The sequence below is a fragment of the Sarcophilus harrisii genome, chromosome 1 (assembly GCF_902635505.1).
Source record: "Sarcophilus harrisii chromosome 1, mSarHar1.11, whole genome shotgun sequence".
In the NCBI taxonomy this organism is placed as follows: domain Eukaryota; kingdom Metazoa; phylum Chordata; class Mammalia; order Dasyuromorphia; family Dasyuridae; genus Sarcophilus; species Sarcophilus harrisii.
This window is the reverse complement of record NC_045426.1, coordinates 35277930-35294830: the sequence shown is the minus strand read 5'-3', so window position 1 is coordinate 35294830 and position 16901 is coordinate 35277930. Positions and strand designations below refer to the sequence as shown.

The 16901-nt window shown below is 39.9% G+C and overlaps 1 protein-coding gene across 1 annotated transcript in view; it reads left to right on the top strand.

Annotated features, from left to right (window-relative positions):
• Window positions 1-333: 333 nt before the first annotated feature.
• Window positions 334-16901, top strand: part of SHQ1 (SHQ1, H/ACA ribonucleoprotein assembly factor) — a 112603-nt gene continuing 96035 nt past the window's right edge. The window contains exons 1-5 of the mRNA XM_012543576.3: window positions 334-490; window positions 4299-4363; window positions 7792-7914; window positions 8835-8995; window positions 12457-12569. Of these exons, the coding sequence (XP_012399030.2) occupies window positions 348-490; window positions 4299-4363; window positions 7792-7914; window positions 8835-8995; window positions 12457-12569 (605 nt within the window). The 5' untranslated portion in view covers window positions 334-347. The remainder of the gene's footprint in view (window positions 491-4298; window positions 4364-7791; window positions 7915-8834; window positions 8996-12456; window positions 12570-16901) is intronic.

Below are 16901 nucleotides of genomic sequence, written 5' to 3'. Positions count from 1 at the left end.
CCCCACACACGCCGGCGGCGTCCCCATGGCAACCGAAGGAGGGACTTCCTGTCTCGTGCCAGCGCCATTTCCGCCGGGACCCGGAAATCCGACGCTAAGCCCGGGGAAGAAGGTGCGCCCGCGGCATGGTGACTCCTCGGCGTGCGTGCGACTGCTCCCCTAGGCATGAGAAGCTTTAGCGCTTCCATCAGCCGCCAGCCGCAAAGAGGGCGCCTGTTCCGTGCGGTTACGTTTCCGATCGCGGAATCGCCCACCATCGCCCCTTCCGCCCGTGGCTTTCGCGTTCGCGGCGGGCCCGCCGTCCGGCCAATCCACTCCCGAGCCGCCCCCCGGGCCCTCGCTGCGTCATGATCACGCCCGCGTTCGAGTTGAGTCAGGACGCCGAGTCCCTGACGATCGCCATCCGCGTGCCCTACGCGCGCGTCGGGGAGTTCGAGGTCTACTTCGAGGGCTGCGACTTCAAGTTCTACGCGAAGCCGTACTTCCTCAGGCGAGTGCGGGCGGGCCCGGGGGAGGACGGCCGCGGGGGAGGACGGCCGCGGGGGAGGACGGCCGCGGGGGAGGACGGCCGCGGGACGGGCTGCGAGTGCGAGCCGGAGCGCGGGGAAGCCCGGCCCCCCCTGGCGGGGACGGGGCGGCGGGATAAAGGCGGGAGTTAGCCGAACCCTCCGAACTGGAATTAGGAATGAGAACTTATCCCAAAGCGGGCGCCCCCGTGCTGCCCAGGGTCGGTTTCGCCTCTTTTCTGTCCTTGTCAGTGTCTTTGTAAGAACAGATGTCATCCTCTTTTTGGGGATTACTCCCGTCCTTGTAACCTCCCCTGAGAACAAAAACAAGCAAAAAGGCTGGGAAAACTCAGCGTCTGGTGGGAGAAGTCCCAAATCTGACGCGTTCCTGCCTTTTAGTGCGGTGCAAAGCCTGGATTTGTAGTGGGAGCGAAGAAGGCACTCGTGACTTGGGGCAAATCCACCTTGTTTTCCAGCTTCCTTGCTACCCCTCAGGCCGGTTTCCCACTCTGAATCCGCCTGATGCAAGAAAGTGCCAGCTGCGCAGTCTCCAGTGCTTGCAGCAAACTAAAACAAAAGTAGCTTCGGTACTGCTTACAAAGGCCCCTTGACCGTAATGGAGTTCTGGGAGCAGTCCCCCATAAAGCGTCCCTGCAAGCAGCTCTGCCCGGCCGGTCCCGGCTCTCTGGGGTTGGGCCTCAGGTTTGAATGGGAGATGATTCCCTCAGTCATAGGAGGATGGCGGCTGCCCGGCCCCCTTCTCCTGCTCCCCGGACTCCAGGGATCTCCGGGCTGGTCTCGGAGCTATTCGGGGAGCACCGATCTCTGGCTCCCAACCTCCAGGTGGTATCTGTTGGGTCTCTCAGACTGGATGCCCCAAAGGCATCGTCACCCCAGCCAGGCCATTTATTCAATGGGTGGCTTTGCTTTTGTCTGCATGCGGTTTTAGATGTAAGCTCCTTGAGGTCAGGGACTGACTTTTTTTTTCAGGTTTCTTTCTTTCTTTTTTTTTTTTTTAATAACTTTTTATTGACAGAATCCATGCCAGGGTAATTTTTTACAACATTATCCCTTGCACTCACTTCTGTTCCGATTTTTCCCTCCCTCTCTTCCCCTCCTCCCCCAGATGGCAAACAGTCCTATATGTGTTAAATAGGTCACAATATATCCTAGATACAATATATGTGTGCAGAACCGAACAGTTCTCTTGTTGCACAGGAAGAATTGGATTCAGAAGGTGAAAATAACCCGGGGAGAAAAACAAAAATGCAAACAGTTTATATTCATTTCCCAGTGTTCCTTTTCTGGGTGTAGCTGCTTCTGTCCATCCTTGATCAATTGAAACTGAATTAGGTCTCTTTGTCAAAGAAATCCACTTCCATCAGATTACATCCTCATACAGTATCGTTGTTGAAGTATATAATGACCTCCTGGTTCTGCTCATTTCACTCAGCATCAGTTCATGTAAGTTTCTCCAAGCCTCTCTGTATTCATCCTGCTGATCATTTCTTTCTTTTTTTTTTTTTTTTAATTTAATAGCCTTTTATTTACAGGATATATACATGGGTAACTTTACAGCATTAACAATTGCCAAACCTCTTGTTCCAATTTTTCACCTCTTACCCCTCCCTAGATGGCAGGATGACCAGTAGATGTTAAATATATTAAATTATAAATTAGATACAGAATAAGTATACATGACCAAAACGTTATTTTGCTGTACAAAAAGAATCAGACGCTGAAATATTGTACAATTAGCTTGTGAAGGAAATCAAAAATGCAGGTGGGCATAAATATAGGGATTGGGAATTCAATGTAATGGTTCTTAGTCATCTCCCAGAGTTCTTTTTCTGGGCATAGCTGGTTCAGTTCATTACTGCTCCATTAGAAATGATTTGGTTGATCTCGTTGCTGAGGATGGCCTGGTCCATCAGAACTGGTCATCATATAGTATTGTTGTTGAAGTATATAATGATCTCCTGGTCCTGCTCATTTCACTCAGCATCAGTTCGTGTAAGTCTCTCCAGGCCTTTCTGAAATCATCCTGTTGGTCATTTCTTACAGAACAGTAATATTCCATAATATTCATATACCACAATTTATTCAGCCATTCTCCAACTGATGGACATCCATTCAGTTTCCAGTTTTTAGCCACTACAAAAAGGGCTGCCACAAACATTCGTGCACATACAGGTCCCTTTCCCTTCTTTAGTATCTCTTTGGGATATAAGCCCAGTAGTAACACCTGCTGATCATTTCTTACAGAACAATAATATTCCATAACATTCATATACCACAATTTACCCAACCATTCTCCAATTGATGGGCATCCACTCAGTTGCCAGCTTCTAGCCACTGTAAACAGGGCTGCCACAAACATTTTGGCACAGAAAGGTCCTTTCCCTTCTTTAGTATCTCCTTGGGGTAAGGGACTGTCTTTTGCCTCTTTTTGTGTCCAGGATCTCATCACTGTGCCTGATAAGGAGTTGCTTAATGCTTGATTGCTGTAAATAGCAATCATTTATGCATTCAGGACTTATGAGTTGTAAGTGGGAGGCGGCCCCCAAGGAAAGGTGTTAGAGGAGACCTCCAAGGGGACAGGAGTGGGATTGGAGACTCATTTGGGAGGAAATTGAGGGAGGGGGTATTGGCCTGTGAGTATCTGGGGAGGAGCTGATCTCAGGGAACAGTATGGCTGGGTCTTGAAGTCTATAGGAGCTGGAAGGGCAGCAGCCAGGCTGTGAAGGGCTTCAGGAGCCCAGGACTGGGTCGGGAGGCGGGACTTGGGCTTAGTGCATGAGGGCAGAATTCAGTGACCCAAGGCCTTGGGATGAGAGGGAAGGCAAGATTCTGAGCCATTGGAACTGTGGAGGAAGCAGGAGAGGGCATGGTAACGCCCGGTAGAGCCCCGGGTTTGCCTGACTGGAACAGGGTAGTTGGGAAGAGGGGAATGTTAATCAGGAAAGATGCTGAGTCCTGTCTTAGATGTGTGAAGTTTGAGAAGCCAATGAGATGTCCAGTGCAAGATGTCTGGGAGGGTTGTGAACTTGAACTGCTCGGGAAGGGTGGCCTTGGCAGAAACTGGGACGCTAAGAGATCTGTGGGTTTCTGAAGAAAGTGAATGAGTCTCCACTCCCTCCCCCGCGTGATTGCACTCTGGTCCTTGTCTATAAATAGGAGGCTCTCACTCACAGTCTGTAGAAATGGGAGTCCAGGAACTCTTTTTCCATCCCATTTTTGCCCTGCATGGAGAAATAACAATAAAAATTGAAGTTAATTGACTTGTCCAGAGTCACTCAATTAGCAAATGTTAAATGGCTGGGACCAAATTTGAGTACAGGTCCTCCTGACTTCAGGTGGGGAACTCTTCCTACTGTGCCATCCAGCCACCTCTCTGGTTTGTTGTACTGATGGTGCACCCTGGGGATACAAGCTGAATGACCCTGTACGAGTCCTTTACCTTCTTAAATTGTCAGGCAATTTCTAGGAATTTGGGAATTTAGTACAGGTTTGTGCTAGAGCTTGGCTTACCTGCCTTTGTGGGTGGAGGTTCCATATCAGCAAATTCACACCTCCTCTTCCTGTTCCCTCATAGGAAAATAAGGATTAGTAACTTGCAGAGTAAATTTTTTTTTCCAAATGTGATTTTGTTCATCTTAGTGGGCTTTCTTTAGGTAAGTCATTTTTACTGTAGTTTTTGTAATGCACATTGTAATGTGCAATTAGCACAAATAGCTAAAATTTGGTGCTGTTTGATTTAAGTGCTTGATAAAGTCTTTTTCAAATTCACAGATTAACTCTTCCTGGAAGAATTGTGGAAAATGGAGAAGAAGATGGTTCATATGATGTTGATAAAGGTACACCATTGGGTTCTTTAAGCCCACAATAATCACATGATTATAACTGGAGGCACTATGGAAATCTCTAGGTGGAACTAGAATCAGTGTAATAAAACATGCCATTACTCTTTGTTTATTTCTTAATATAGTATATTTAACATTTTATTTTAATGCTTTATTTGCTATTGTTATTTTAATCTATTTTATCATAATGTACCTTATCTATGAAATAAGAGACTTGAATTAGATAATGTCTGAGCTCATTCTCAGCTTTCAAGTTCTGTGATTTTATATTCTGTGTTAAATGGAATAATAAAAAGTGCTTTGGAACCTTTAAAATGGAATCTGTCAGTTATGGTGGTGCTGGTTATTCTGTACTTATCCTTTTTTATGGTTATTGAAAGATATTTGGAAGTCAAAGTGTGAAACAACTTCTAAATGTGGTAATCTACAAATGGTGACCTTTGTTATGGAATTGATAGCTCAGCACCTTAATATTATTTCTGTGCAATTTAAAAATTAAAGCAAACTATAATATCTTAAATTTGGCAGTATTCTAGAATGGCATTCAAAGAGATGCTTAAATTTTCTTTACATGAATTTCAGTTTTCTTTCTTTATTTAGCTGCACATATTATGTTTGTTCACTTTATTTTCCCATTGCTAATACCCTATTCCAAGGCCTTTGACCTCCACAGTTGGAATAGATTCCTAACAAATGTATTTGTTGTGCTAATTTGCTCCACACATTGGTTACTGCTAGGATAATCTTATCTTCAGCTTTGACTGTGCCATTCTTTAGCTCAGAATTTTTGGTAATTCTTCATTTCCTGTCTAGTCTCTCTCACCTGGCCCTCCATAACCTAATTACAGTTACTTTTGGAACATGTCTCTCTCAATTAGTCATCTAGCCATCACTTTTATTTTTTTATTGAAGGTTTTTTTTTTAATCAAAAGGTTTTTTATTATTTTATTTAAAAATTTTAAAAAAATCTTTTAGTTTTATTTTCTTATTAAAGCTTTATTTGCAAAGCCTATACATAGGTAATTTTTCCAATATTGACCCTTGCATAAACTTTTGTTCCAAATTTTCCCCTCCTTCCCCTCACCCTCTTCCCTAACTAGCAGGTAATCCAATACATTTTAAATATGTTGAAATACATTTAGATCCAATATATGTATACATATTTATACAGTTGGCTTGTTGCACAAGAAAAATCAGATCAAGAAGGAAGAAAAAGAAGCTGAGAAAGGAAACACAATGCAAGCAAATAACAGAAAGAGTGAGAATGCTGTGTTGTGTTCCACAATCTGTTCCCATAGTTCTCTCTTTGAGTGTAGATGGCTCTCTTCATCACTGCAAAAGTGGAACTGATTTAAATTATCTCATTGTTGAAGAGAGCCACATCCATCAGAATTGATCATTGATTGTAGTCTTGTTGTTGTTGTGTATAATGATTTCATGGTTCTGCTCATTTCACTTAATATCAGTTCATATATGTCTCTCCAGTCTGCTCTGAAATCATCCTGCTGGTCATTTCTTACAGAACAATAGTATTCCATAGCATTCATATACCATAATTTATTCAGCCATTCTCCAGTTGATGGGCAGCCACTCAGTTTCCAGGTGGAAACTACAAAGAGAGCTGCCACAAACATTCTTGCACATGTGGGTCCCTGTCTCTCCTTTAAAATCTCTTTGGGATATAAGTCCAGTAGAAACAATGCTGGATCAAAGGGTTTTTGAGCATAGTTCCAAATTGCTCTCCAGAGTGGTTGGATCATTCACAGTTCCACCAACAATGTTATCAGTGTCCCAGTTTTCCCACATCCCCTCCAACATTCATTATTATTTTTTCCTGTCATCTTATCTAATCTGACAGGTGTGTAGTGGTATCTCAGAGTTGTCTTAATTTGCATTTCTCTGATCAATAGTGATCTGGAGCACTTTAAAGGCATATATTTTCAAAATATATGCATGGATAATTTTTCAACATTAACCCTTGCAAAATCTTGTGTTCCGATTTCCCCCACCCTTGCCCCTAAATGACAAATAATCCAATATATGTTAAACATGGTAAAAATATATGTTAAATCCAAGAAAAATCATATCCAAAAGGAAAAAAATGAGAAAGAAAATAAAATGCAAGCAAACAACAGAAAGAGTGAAAATGCTGTGTTGTGAGCCATATTCAGTCCTCACACTCCTCTTTCTGGGAGCCATCCCTCTTCATCATAAGATCATTGGAACTGGCCTGAATCATCTCATTGTTGAAAAGATCCACGTCCATCAGAATTGATGATTGTATAATCTTATTAGCCATCACTTTTAAAGCACCTACAGTATGCCAAATGTTGCACTAGATGCTGGAAAGATGTAATTCCTGCTCACAAGAAACCTACATTGCAATGGAGATATCAAATACATACAGAAATAGCATAATTATATATATCCAGTTATGTACAAGGATTTATGAGAGAGAGAGCACTAGAAATTTGGGGGACTAGGAAGGGCTTCTTGCAGAAAATGGTACTAAGGAAGAGTATCAGAAGGAATTGAGTTTTAGGCATGTGGAGAGGAGGTGGAATGGCAGTTTTGAGGAGCTTTGAGAGAAGGCTATTTTGGATGGATCTCAGAGGGTAGAAGAGAGAAATCCTGTCTGGTGAGCCTGGGGGAGATAGGTTGGGATGAGGCTGCAAAGGCTTTAAACAGCTGGAGGCAGTTGGGAGCCCCTGAAGATAACTGAGCATGAGAATCACATGGTCCAGCTTTTCACTTAAAGAATATCGCTTTGGCTGAGAGGCATATAGAATGTGCTAGAGTGGGGAGAGACCTTCAGCAGCAGGGAGACCAATTAGAAGACTTGTAATCCAGGCTGAGATTGGTAATGATTGGAAACTGAGTAAGAAACAACAAGCTTTACAACTGATTGGGTCTGTGGGGCAATGGAGGGATTGTGATGACAAGGATAATATTGATGCTACAGACTTGGGAAACTGGAAAAACGGTTTAATATTGGACATCTGAATGTTCAACTTGAAATATATGACTGTAACTAGTGATGGCAGGCTCTAGATTTGGGACTCATCTGAATAGAGGAGGTAATTAATTCTATGAAAACTGACAAGGTTCTGACTATAGGATTGAGATCTGAAAAGGGGGACAGCAAAATGAGAACGTGGCCTGTGCCTGAGATGAGCAATAAGCCCCATAAGGTGACCTCTAATAGGTTCAGAGGAGGAAGGCATAGGGAGAGATGCAAGTGATGAAAGTTATTTTCAGATAAAGGAATGGCAAAATTTTAAATTCAGGAACTTCTAATTCACTGTTACAAATACCTTTTAAAACCAATTTTGAAATAAATGAAAATGTATGCTATCTGTTAAATCATATGTTCTGTACTAAACTATAGATCCTCTTAATTCAAAAAGTATTTCATTTTTAAGGAATCTTTACTCTTCGAATGTCAAAAGAGACTCCTGGTCAGCATTTTGAGGGACTGAATATGTTGACGGCCCTCCTGGCATCAAAGAAATCCAGATCTGCGAAGCCCCTTGTGGAAGTGACAGGTATGTACATTTCCATTAGGAACAGGAAAGCTTTTGGAGTTGTTGGAAAGGCAGGAAAATGGACATGATAGGTGATTGTGTGCAAGAGCAGATCAGATGAGCTAATGGCTGTACGTTTGTGGAAGGGTAGAAAAGTTAAGTGCTATAGATTTACAAACCGTATAGGGATTCCCCAGTAAGAAATGTTGCTTAGAGAATTATTTTTATGTTCCTACTCCCGCGCCCTCCCTTATTTCAGAGACATTAAAAAATATGTGCTTGTTTGCCTAAAGGGAGTGTTTTTCATATATTTCTTGGAGGTCGGAGTTCAAAATTGTCCTCAGACTCTAGATAGGGGGATTAAAATGTATTGAGAAAAAAGGTTATTAAAACACTTTAGTCCTAAACACAACCATGGGAAGTGATATCAGAAGATTACTTCTTTTTTCACAAATTCACAAAGTATATGCTGAGGTGGCAATCTCTGTTGTGCCAGTGGCCAGAGCTTAGAATCTCTATATGGTCCTCAGGGCACGGAGGTCATCGGGCTCACCCTTCTCCCAACAGCTATGTACTGTAGCAGAATGGCATGGAATCACTTAAGCTGTGTCTGTAAGTTTCCTCCTTTGTAAAATGGGAATAATAATAGCACCTTCCTCCCTGGGGTATTGTAAGATGTTTGTAAAGCATTTCCCACAGCATCCAGCATCTAAAGTAAGTGCTTGGCAAATATGTTGTTATTTTGGCATGAGTTTTTAAAAAGAAACACAAAAATCATTTTCTAATGGACTCATTGGAAGAAAATTTAGAAGTGTAAGGTAAGGTCTTTTGGAAAACTTGAACTTGACTTTCAGCCACTGTGTTCATGAATTCCTAATGAGAAAGTCATTTCCATAATATGAAAATAATCCTCTTTCCTTGGTACTATTCAATATATTTAGGTTCTTCTGAGGTTCCTGTAGAGTGTAAGGAAGATGAGGAAGAAGACTTTGATTGGGAAATTGAACAGTCTCCATATGAAGAATTAACAGCAAATGATTTGAATTCCCAGTACCATTATGGGTTTGGAAACTTGCGCACAGGAGTGTTTAAGAGATTGCAGGTTTGTTGTTTCCCTTTGAAGAATGTCTCAGACTTTTTTCTCATGCTTGAAATCCGTGATTCTCAAACTGAAATTCACTCAGCCAGCACTTTTACTGAGCTTGATAAAAATGTGGGTTCTTATTATTCAATGTATTTTGGCTATTTTTTCTAAGCTTTTGATGAGTAGGGTGTGGCCATAATGCATGCCGGGCCTGGGATCTGGGAAACCTGTGCACTAATCTGGCCTCTGATGCCAATTAGCTGGGTGACCCCGACCAAGTCCCTGAAGCCATGCCTCTGCTTCCTCATCTATGAAATGGGAACAGTAGGACCTGCTTCCCAGAGTTGTGACGAGTATCAAATGAGATAAAGGACTTAGCACATTGCGCCTTATAAAGATTATTACTATTAGTACCCAGTAGGCACTTATTATTTGTTAATGATAAAGGTAATAAGCCATCTCTATGGATGGAAATAGGGATGAGTCCCGACAGAAAAAAGATACTGTCTTCATTACCCCCTGCAGCTCAAACATTAGGCTACATTCTGTGAGATGAGACACTTTAAATGATTGTCCCAAGGGATGTTCTAGTATGAAAATATTTGTGAGCTACTGTCTTTTTTTTTTTTTTTTTTAAAGTCACATTTCTTAACAGCTCATTAGATCCAGTGTGTCCCAAGAGTCTGTGTGGTATCAAGCGCCTAAAGTTACACTGAGACTTTGGGATACCTTGTGCTTTAGTTTATTGGATGTGGGGCTGTTTATGGGACCTTTGAGGGCAGCAGGGCTGGGGAGGATCTGAGGCCTGGGGAGGATGGGGAGCTCCGCTGTGTGTTCTGGACTTGCTCCCTTCTTCCTTGTGAGCTTCAAGAGTGTTGTGTGGTGATCAGGCAGCCACAGCCATGCAGACAGCGGTGTGCTTGGGGAGTTCCTTGTACCTTGATGAGACTTTTCTATAGTTCAGTAAGTGTTTAATGATTTCCAGACAGGTTGGTTGCTGGGTATACATCAGGAATGCCTTAATGCTATTTCAGTCCTCTTCCTTATGCTTGTATAAAACAGGATTTATTCTGGCTTGAGCTTATACTATAATAAGTTCATTGAAAAGTAAAGATTTTAATAGACTCATTTTACATTTTTTCCCAAATATGTAAAAGAAGGCTTAATTAGTAGTCAAGTAAAGCTGCCCGATCGATCTGTTTTATCTTTCAAAAGGTATAGATTAGATTTCATTCTTTCCAGTTTTCGAGATTCTGTAAAATTATATTTTTTTTTCCTTTTGCATTAATTTTAACCCATTATGCTCATAAACATTAAGGAATTACTAGATTTCCCACAAATGCATGCAAACTGAGATGTTAAAAAAAATACTTTAAAAAATAGTAAATACCTTTTTGGGGAGGCTATTCATATGGCACAAAACTTTATTTTATGGGTAAAGCTCTAGAAATTAAAAAAAAAAAACCAACACACCTTGCATAGTTGGATTTGTCTGCAGAGTTCCTGTGTAATTTCATGTACTCTATTTATGATAATCATTCTGTGTGATTAAAACAGATTTATAGCTTTAGACTAAAAATATGACCCTTTTAATAATTCATGCCAGTAATGCAGTTAGAAGAAATTGAAATAATTGCTGCATGAATAATAGCTTTGAGGAAATTGCTACTAATTTAAAATTGCAGATTTAAAGTCAACTTTAACATGCTCTAAAATACTGCTTTCCCATTTAATATGACAAACTGGGATATAGTTTGCTGCTTTGGGACAAGATAAATTCCTGAAGTTATTAGAACTGTTGAGGCAGACCTGAGGGTTTATTATCCGTGTAAGTGTGTCTCTGCCCCAAGGGGTTGGACTTGAGGGTGTCTCTGGGCTGTGGCGCTGTTAGTATTTGGAAGAGGGGAATTGCACACAGAAGGCTGCCAGCCCTTGGGGACTCCTGGGGCCTCCCTTGAGCCCTTGTTCCTCTCTCTCTCTTTCCACTAACTCCTATAGAATACAGTAAAAACTCTTATAGAATACAAAGAAAAATGAGGTGCTGGGGCCCCTGGATGGTGCAGAGCACTAGCCCTACAGTCAGGAGGACCTGAGTTCAAATTCGGCCTTACACACTTTACACATCCTAGCTGTGTGACCCTGGGCAGGTCACTTACCCTGGTTTGCCTCACCCAACCCCCCCAAAACAACAAAGAATGAAAAATTAAGTGCCCCTGGTCTGGGTCTTTTTATCTATCTGGGTCATGTTTGATATTTGGTGCAGTGGGTCACATACAGCTTGAGGCTTTGAGCAAAGTCATTTTTCTGAGATCCTATTTCATTTCTGTCCAGGAGATGTTTAGAAGCAGGCTTGAGGCTAAAACAAATGAGGCACTGGACAGAGCATCAACGAGCACTCTGTGAGGGCTTCTCACTACATCTGCCTTATCTGGCCTGTCTGTCCGCCTAGGACAAAGTGCACCCCAAGTCCCTCGCACGTGTCCCCCCCTAGCTGGTGTGGTGGGAGAGTGTGGGGACCACTCACAGTCTCCCCATTCCCGTCCTGTCCCAACTGCATGAGTATTGGAGCCCTCGGGGAGTTTCATTACAAACTGCATGTGTTGGGTTGCTTGTCCTGGAGTGTCTCAGGCTATAGTGACTGCTGCTTAGCGTGAGTGGACTCCCGAGGAGCTTGGGGTTGTTTCAGAGGAGAAGGCAGGTGACACTGGGCCTGCTGCGTGCTCCTGCACTGCTGGCCTGCTAGGCCTTCTTCACCGTTGCTAAGTCTTTAATAAGAATGTCGCCTGCCTGCTGGACTTTTTCAGAACCAACCAGTCTCTAATAGCATCTTCGTTAAGCAGATTTCATCACCAATTGTCTGAGGCTCTCTGGACATGGTAGGATTGAGCTGTTGGTTTCCAGTCAGTTTCTGTTGGCGAGCCGGCTGCTCAGAGATCAGACCTTGGTCCACGAAAACATATGCTTTCCTTGTCCTCATAAATGGGGTCCAAAAAGAAATGACTGGCTAAGCAGTCTCCCTTGTATATTCCTATTTGGATTGGGAAAGATAATGTGGAGTTAGGTAGAAACATTTTATCGTAGACATGAATTTCTTGAAAATGGTTTTTTGTGGAGTTTTCTTTCGCTTCCTAAGTGAAAAATCAAACATTTCTAATGAAACATTTTTCTGTTCATAGCTAGGAAAGCATTCTGAAAAGTTCTGAATATAAGGTAGCATAATAAGTTTATTCAGTTTCCTATATCAAATTGCCATTTAATTCAGTAGCAAACATCTGTTTACTGATGTATCTTTGAAGAGAGCTATTCATTTCCTTTTTACTGATAGCATCTGGTATCATGTCTTATGAATCAACTTACTGATAAATCAGACATTTTATGTTTGATGTTTTGTCTGAATTGTATGTCTTGAGGCTGACATACATACATTTGAGGCGACACAGTTCACTTTTTCCTTTTTTTTTTTTACTTCCTGCCTCTAGGAGGAGTTGAGTGATGTCATTGACATTAAAAACCCAGACTCCACTCCCCCAGCTGAACGAAGACAGAATCGGATTGCCGCTGAAGAGTCTAAATTTGATCCTGATCATTACTTGTAAGTACAGTGTTAAGTTCTTGAGCTTCAGTGGGTGAAATGGTCATCACTTTCTCACTCCTTTTCTAGCCTTAGTTTTGAGGAGAACATTTTAAATATTTTTTTGGGGGGAGAAATTCAATGATTTTTAAGATTTTTATGGAGGCCCACAGGAAGGGACCTTCTGATTCATCTAGGCCCATTTTATTATTTTATAGATGAGTGAACTTCAGCCCGGGGAGTTACTTCTTGCCCAGGTTAACGTGGGTTGTACATATTAGCCCGAGTTTGAAGCTGGTTCTCTTACCAGCCTTTCTTGTGTGATGTGACTTATGGTACAGGGTACTTCTTCTGTCTTACTGTCCATTGAGCTAAGCTCTCGGGCAGTGCCTCTATGAATTAGATATACATAAACATGTTGTGAAACATTATTTCCTAGATGACTACCTTAGCAACAGCAGATGTGTAACAGCTACTTCAAGCTTTGTTTCTCTAGGGTAAAATAGAATACTGAATACAGTTATTATGGATGTTTTTGACTGTTCTATTATAAAGGCTAATTACTTCATTTGTTTTAAAAAAATGTTTTAAAATAAAAATAATAAGATAAAATGATCAAAGCCTTGAGTACATGAAACTATTTGAATTTTCATAAGTATAGCTCCGTTTTTACCTCCTTTGCATTTTTAGCAAGGATTGAGGCTTAGCCAATACTTTCATGTGCTAAATCCTGTCTTCAACTAATGAATAATTCTTCAAGAAAGTATAAATAGGATGCTAAAAGAGATATCTAAACACATTTCCCCCACCTCTCTTAGCTGTAGTCTGCCTTTAATATTTTAATTTAGCATTTTCTGAATCATCTTGACAAGACATAGTTAAGTATTTTTTTAGTAAGTGTCAGAGCTGAGATCTGGAATCAAGAGGGACATTGTAGCGCAGTGGATAGAATTTCAGACTTGAAGATGGAAGCACCTGAGTTTGAATCTTGCTTCTTGTCCATGAACAATTTCACCTCTCTTCACCGCAGTTTCTTTATTTCTAAAATGGGGTAATACCCATAGTGCTTGTCTATCCTGAGGCTTGATGGTGAGACTCAAATGAAGCGATATGTTTAAAACTCTTTGCAAATCATAAATGCCACTCATTATTTTTATCACATCAGCTCTAGTATTGCTCTGTTTTTTGATCAACTGTCATAAAGTGATCTATTAACCATTGTTGTTTTAAATCACTATATGAACTGGTTTTGTTCTGTGTAGTCAAGTTTGTTCAAACCATTAAATACCTTTGGGTATGTTTGCAACTTCATATGTTTGTATTGATTTGAATTTACTGGGATTGTTGAAACATTTATAGATTTTAATAGGGCCAAAATATTAATTATGAATGTATTTTAAGGAACTTGCAAAAAAATTCTGAATTTACCATTTTGACTGAGTTATTTCCCTTGCAAAAGCTTTTCTAGATTATATTCTAAACATATCTCATTCCTGGCAAATTTTTCCCTTTTGGGGGAAATGCATTTTTGACCATTGGAATTTGCATTAGAAAATTAGAGAAAGAATTTAACATTTTTTCCCCTAATTCCTAAATATGTATGATCGCTTTGCTGTTGTTCTAGTAATTAATATTTTATCTCCTGTCACAGTATGAGGCTAATTGGAATAAAGTACAACTTATGTGCAAATGTCATGTACTATATAATATAGTGATAAATAGCAAGACTTTGGGACATTTTTAAGGGACAGTAAGAACAGACTATCTTTTATATTTTAGAGGATATCTGAAATTCTCCCATTCACGTTGCCATTTCTAATTATGTTTATCTTGCCTATTGGTGGTTTTAAAGGTCTGCTGAAGAGCAATTTGAAGAAGCCCATTTATATTCATGCTGAATATTTAAAATGAAATCTTCATTGTCAGCAAATTTCTCTGGCTAGGGTAAGGACATCATGAACATTTCTGAGGGGAAAGGAGCTTAATTAGAACAACTGACTAGTTCTTGTAAAAGGGAACAGAAATAACTGCTTGGGCTAAGGACATTAAGAAATTTGGTTTTATAATCAGTAACATTGTATAAGAATTGTATTTTTCTCTGCCTTTTTCCTTTTTCTTTTATCCAGAAGTTTATTACTTTAATTATTATGCAAGAACTATTTTTTCTATTTATTAACAAGTAATATTGCTTTTTATAATCTCTGAAAAAGATATTTTCAATTAAGACCAAAAAATGAGAAAAATGGCAGTATGGAAGTTATGGTCTTGTCCTATATGGTGTCCTAGGTTATTCTGGGTTTTAAATTTTAGCCATTCTACCAATTTTTACAGATGATATGTTACTTGCTTAATCAAATGTACATTTGTTGATTATCTACATGCAATTTATTTGCTATGCATATTTTGAAACTAGCCTAATTTCTTGTGTAACAAGACTGATTCTTTTCACTCTCAACTGATGTGTGAACTTAGAAAGAGTAGAAAACTCGTCACATTCTCCTGTTTTTATCTTTGGTTTATTGTCTTGAAGATCCTAGAAATAAGAGGTGATTTACAGGGGGAAACTGCCAAGGTATTATCCTATGTCAAATATTATTAGGTTTGAAGAAATGGTTATTTGTAAAATTCTCCCAATTCAAAGTAATTAGAATGATCTGAATTAGTGAAAAGGCTGAAATGTGTGATTTCTTTTTTTAAAGAAGTTTATTGTTGCTGCCCTTCTGTGAAAAGTTTTAGTTCTAACCATTTCTCTCGATATCAGTTTTTAGTATCCAGGTTTCCTGAAATGGTTGATTTTGTCATTTCTTGCAGTACTGGAATGAATGTTCAGTCACATTCATATTCCACAGCTGGTTCAGTCATTTTCTATTTATGACATATACAATTATTGGGGTTAATAGAAATTCACCTTAATCTCCTACCCTGCTACATCTACTTCTAAGTTATTATGTAGACATAACCTGCCTAAAGTAATTAATTAGTTCTGTGAAACAGAACACTAGAAGAAATAGTGCTATAGACAGTTCAGAAAGAACATTGTTATAAATGAAAGATAAGTTTCTGGGAGAGGAGCAAAATTGGGTATGAAAGCACATGTATATATGCAGTAACAACAAGATTGTTTGATGATCAGCTATGATTGATGAACAGATGATCATCAAACAATGACAGACTTGATTCTATTCATCAGTTCAGTGATCTAGGCAATCCCAGACTTTGGATGGAAAACACCATCTGTATCCAGAGACCTGTGGAGATTGAATGTGCATCAGTGCACATTATTTTCATCTTTTTTTTCCCTTTTTTTTTTTTTTCTTTCTTGTGGCTTTCCTCTTTTTGTACTGATTTTTTTCTCCCAACATGACTCATGGAAATATGTAAAGAAAAATGTACATGTATAATCTAAAAAAACAAACAAACAAAACACTTTTGTACATCTATATAAGTTTGCATATACACCTATGTCTGTAAAAGGTCTTTAAAGAGATCTGATACTTGTTTTCCTAAATTGAAATTCTAGACCAAACTCTTTTTTTTTTTTTTTAATAGCCTTTTATTTACAGGTTATATATATGGGTAACTTTACAGCATTAACAATTGCCAAACCTCTTGTTCCAATTTTTCACCTCTTACCCCCCACCCCCTCCCCCAGATGGCAGGATGACCAGTAGATGTTAAATATATTAAAATATAAATTAGATACACAATAAGTATACGTGACCAAACCGTTATTTTGCTGTACAAAAAGAATCAGACTCTGAAATATTGTACAATTAGCTTGTGAAGGAAATAAAAAATGCAGGTGGGCATAAATATAGGGATTGGGAATTCAATGTAATGGTTTTTAGTCATCTCCCAGAGTTCTTTCTCTGGGCGTAGCTGGTTCAGTTCATTACTGCTCCATTGGAGATGATTTGTAGACCAAACTCTTACCTAGTCCTTTTGTAGTCTGCAACGAGATGCTGAAGTCGCACAGAAAAGTGAAGAGAAGAACTTTGGTCTCCTTTAAATGTGCAACTGAGCTACGGGGTCAGGGCAGGGACTAAGGTAGACATAAGACAAAAAACAGTATTAGTCAAATGGGAGGAGGAGACTCAGAAAAGAGGAATAGGAATGTAGAGAAACATCTCTCAGAGATTGCCAACTATTTTTTGAGAAATTTACTATACGATTTGTGATGGACTGCCCTCCCCCCCCCCCCAGACCATTATGATAGGATTTCATAATGTTGAGGTAAAATTTGCTTCAGAAAAATATTCTTGTGAAAAACCATCAATTAAGGAAGCAGTTACTCCTCGAAAATGAGGTGTTTATTCAAAATTTTGACTGGAGTCATTAAAGATAATTTGAAAT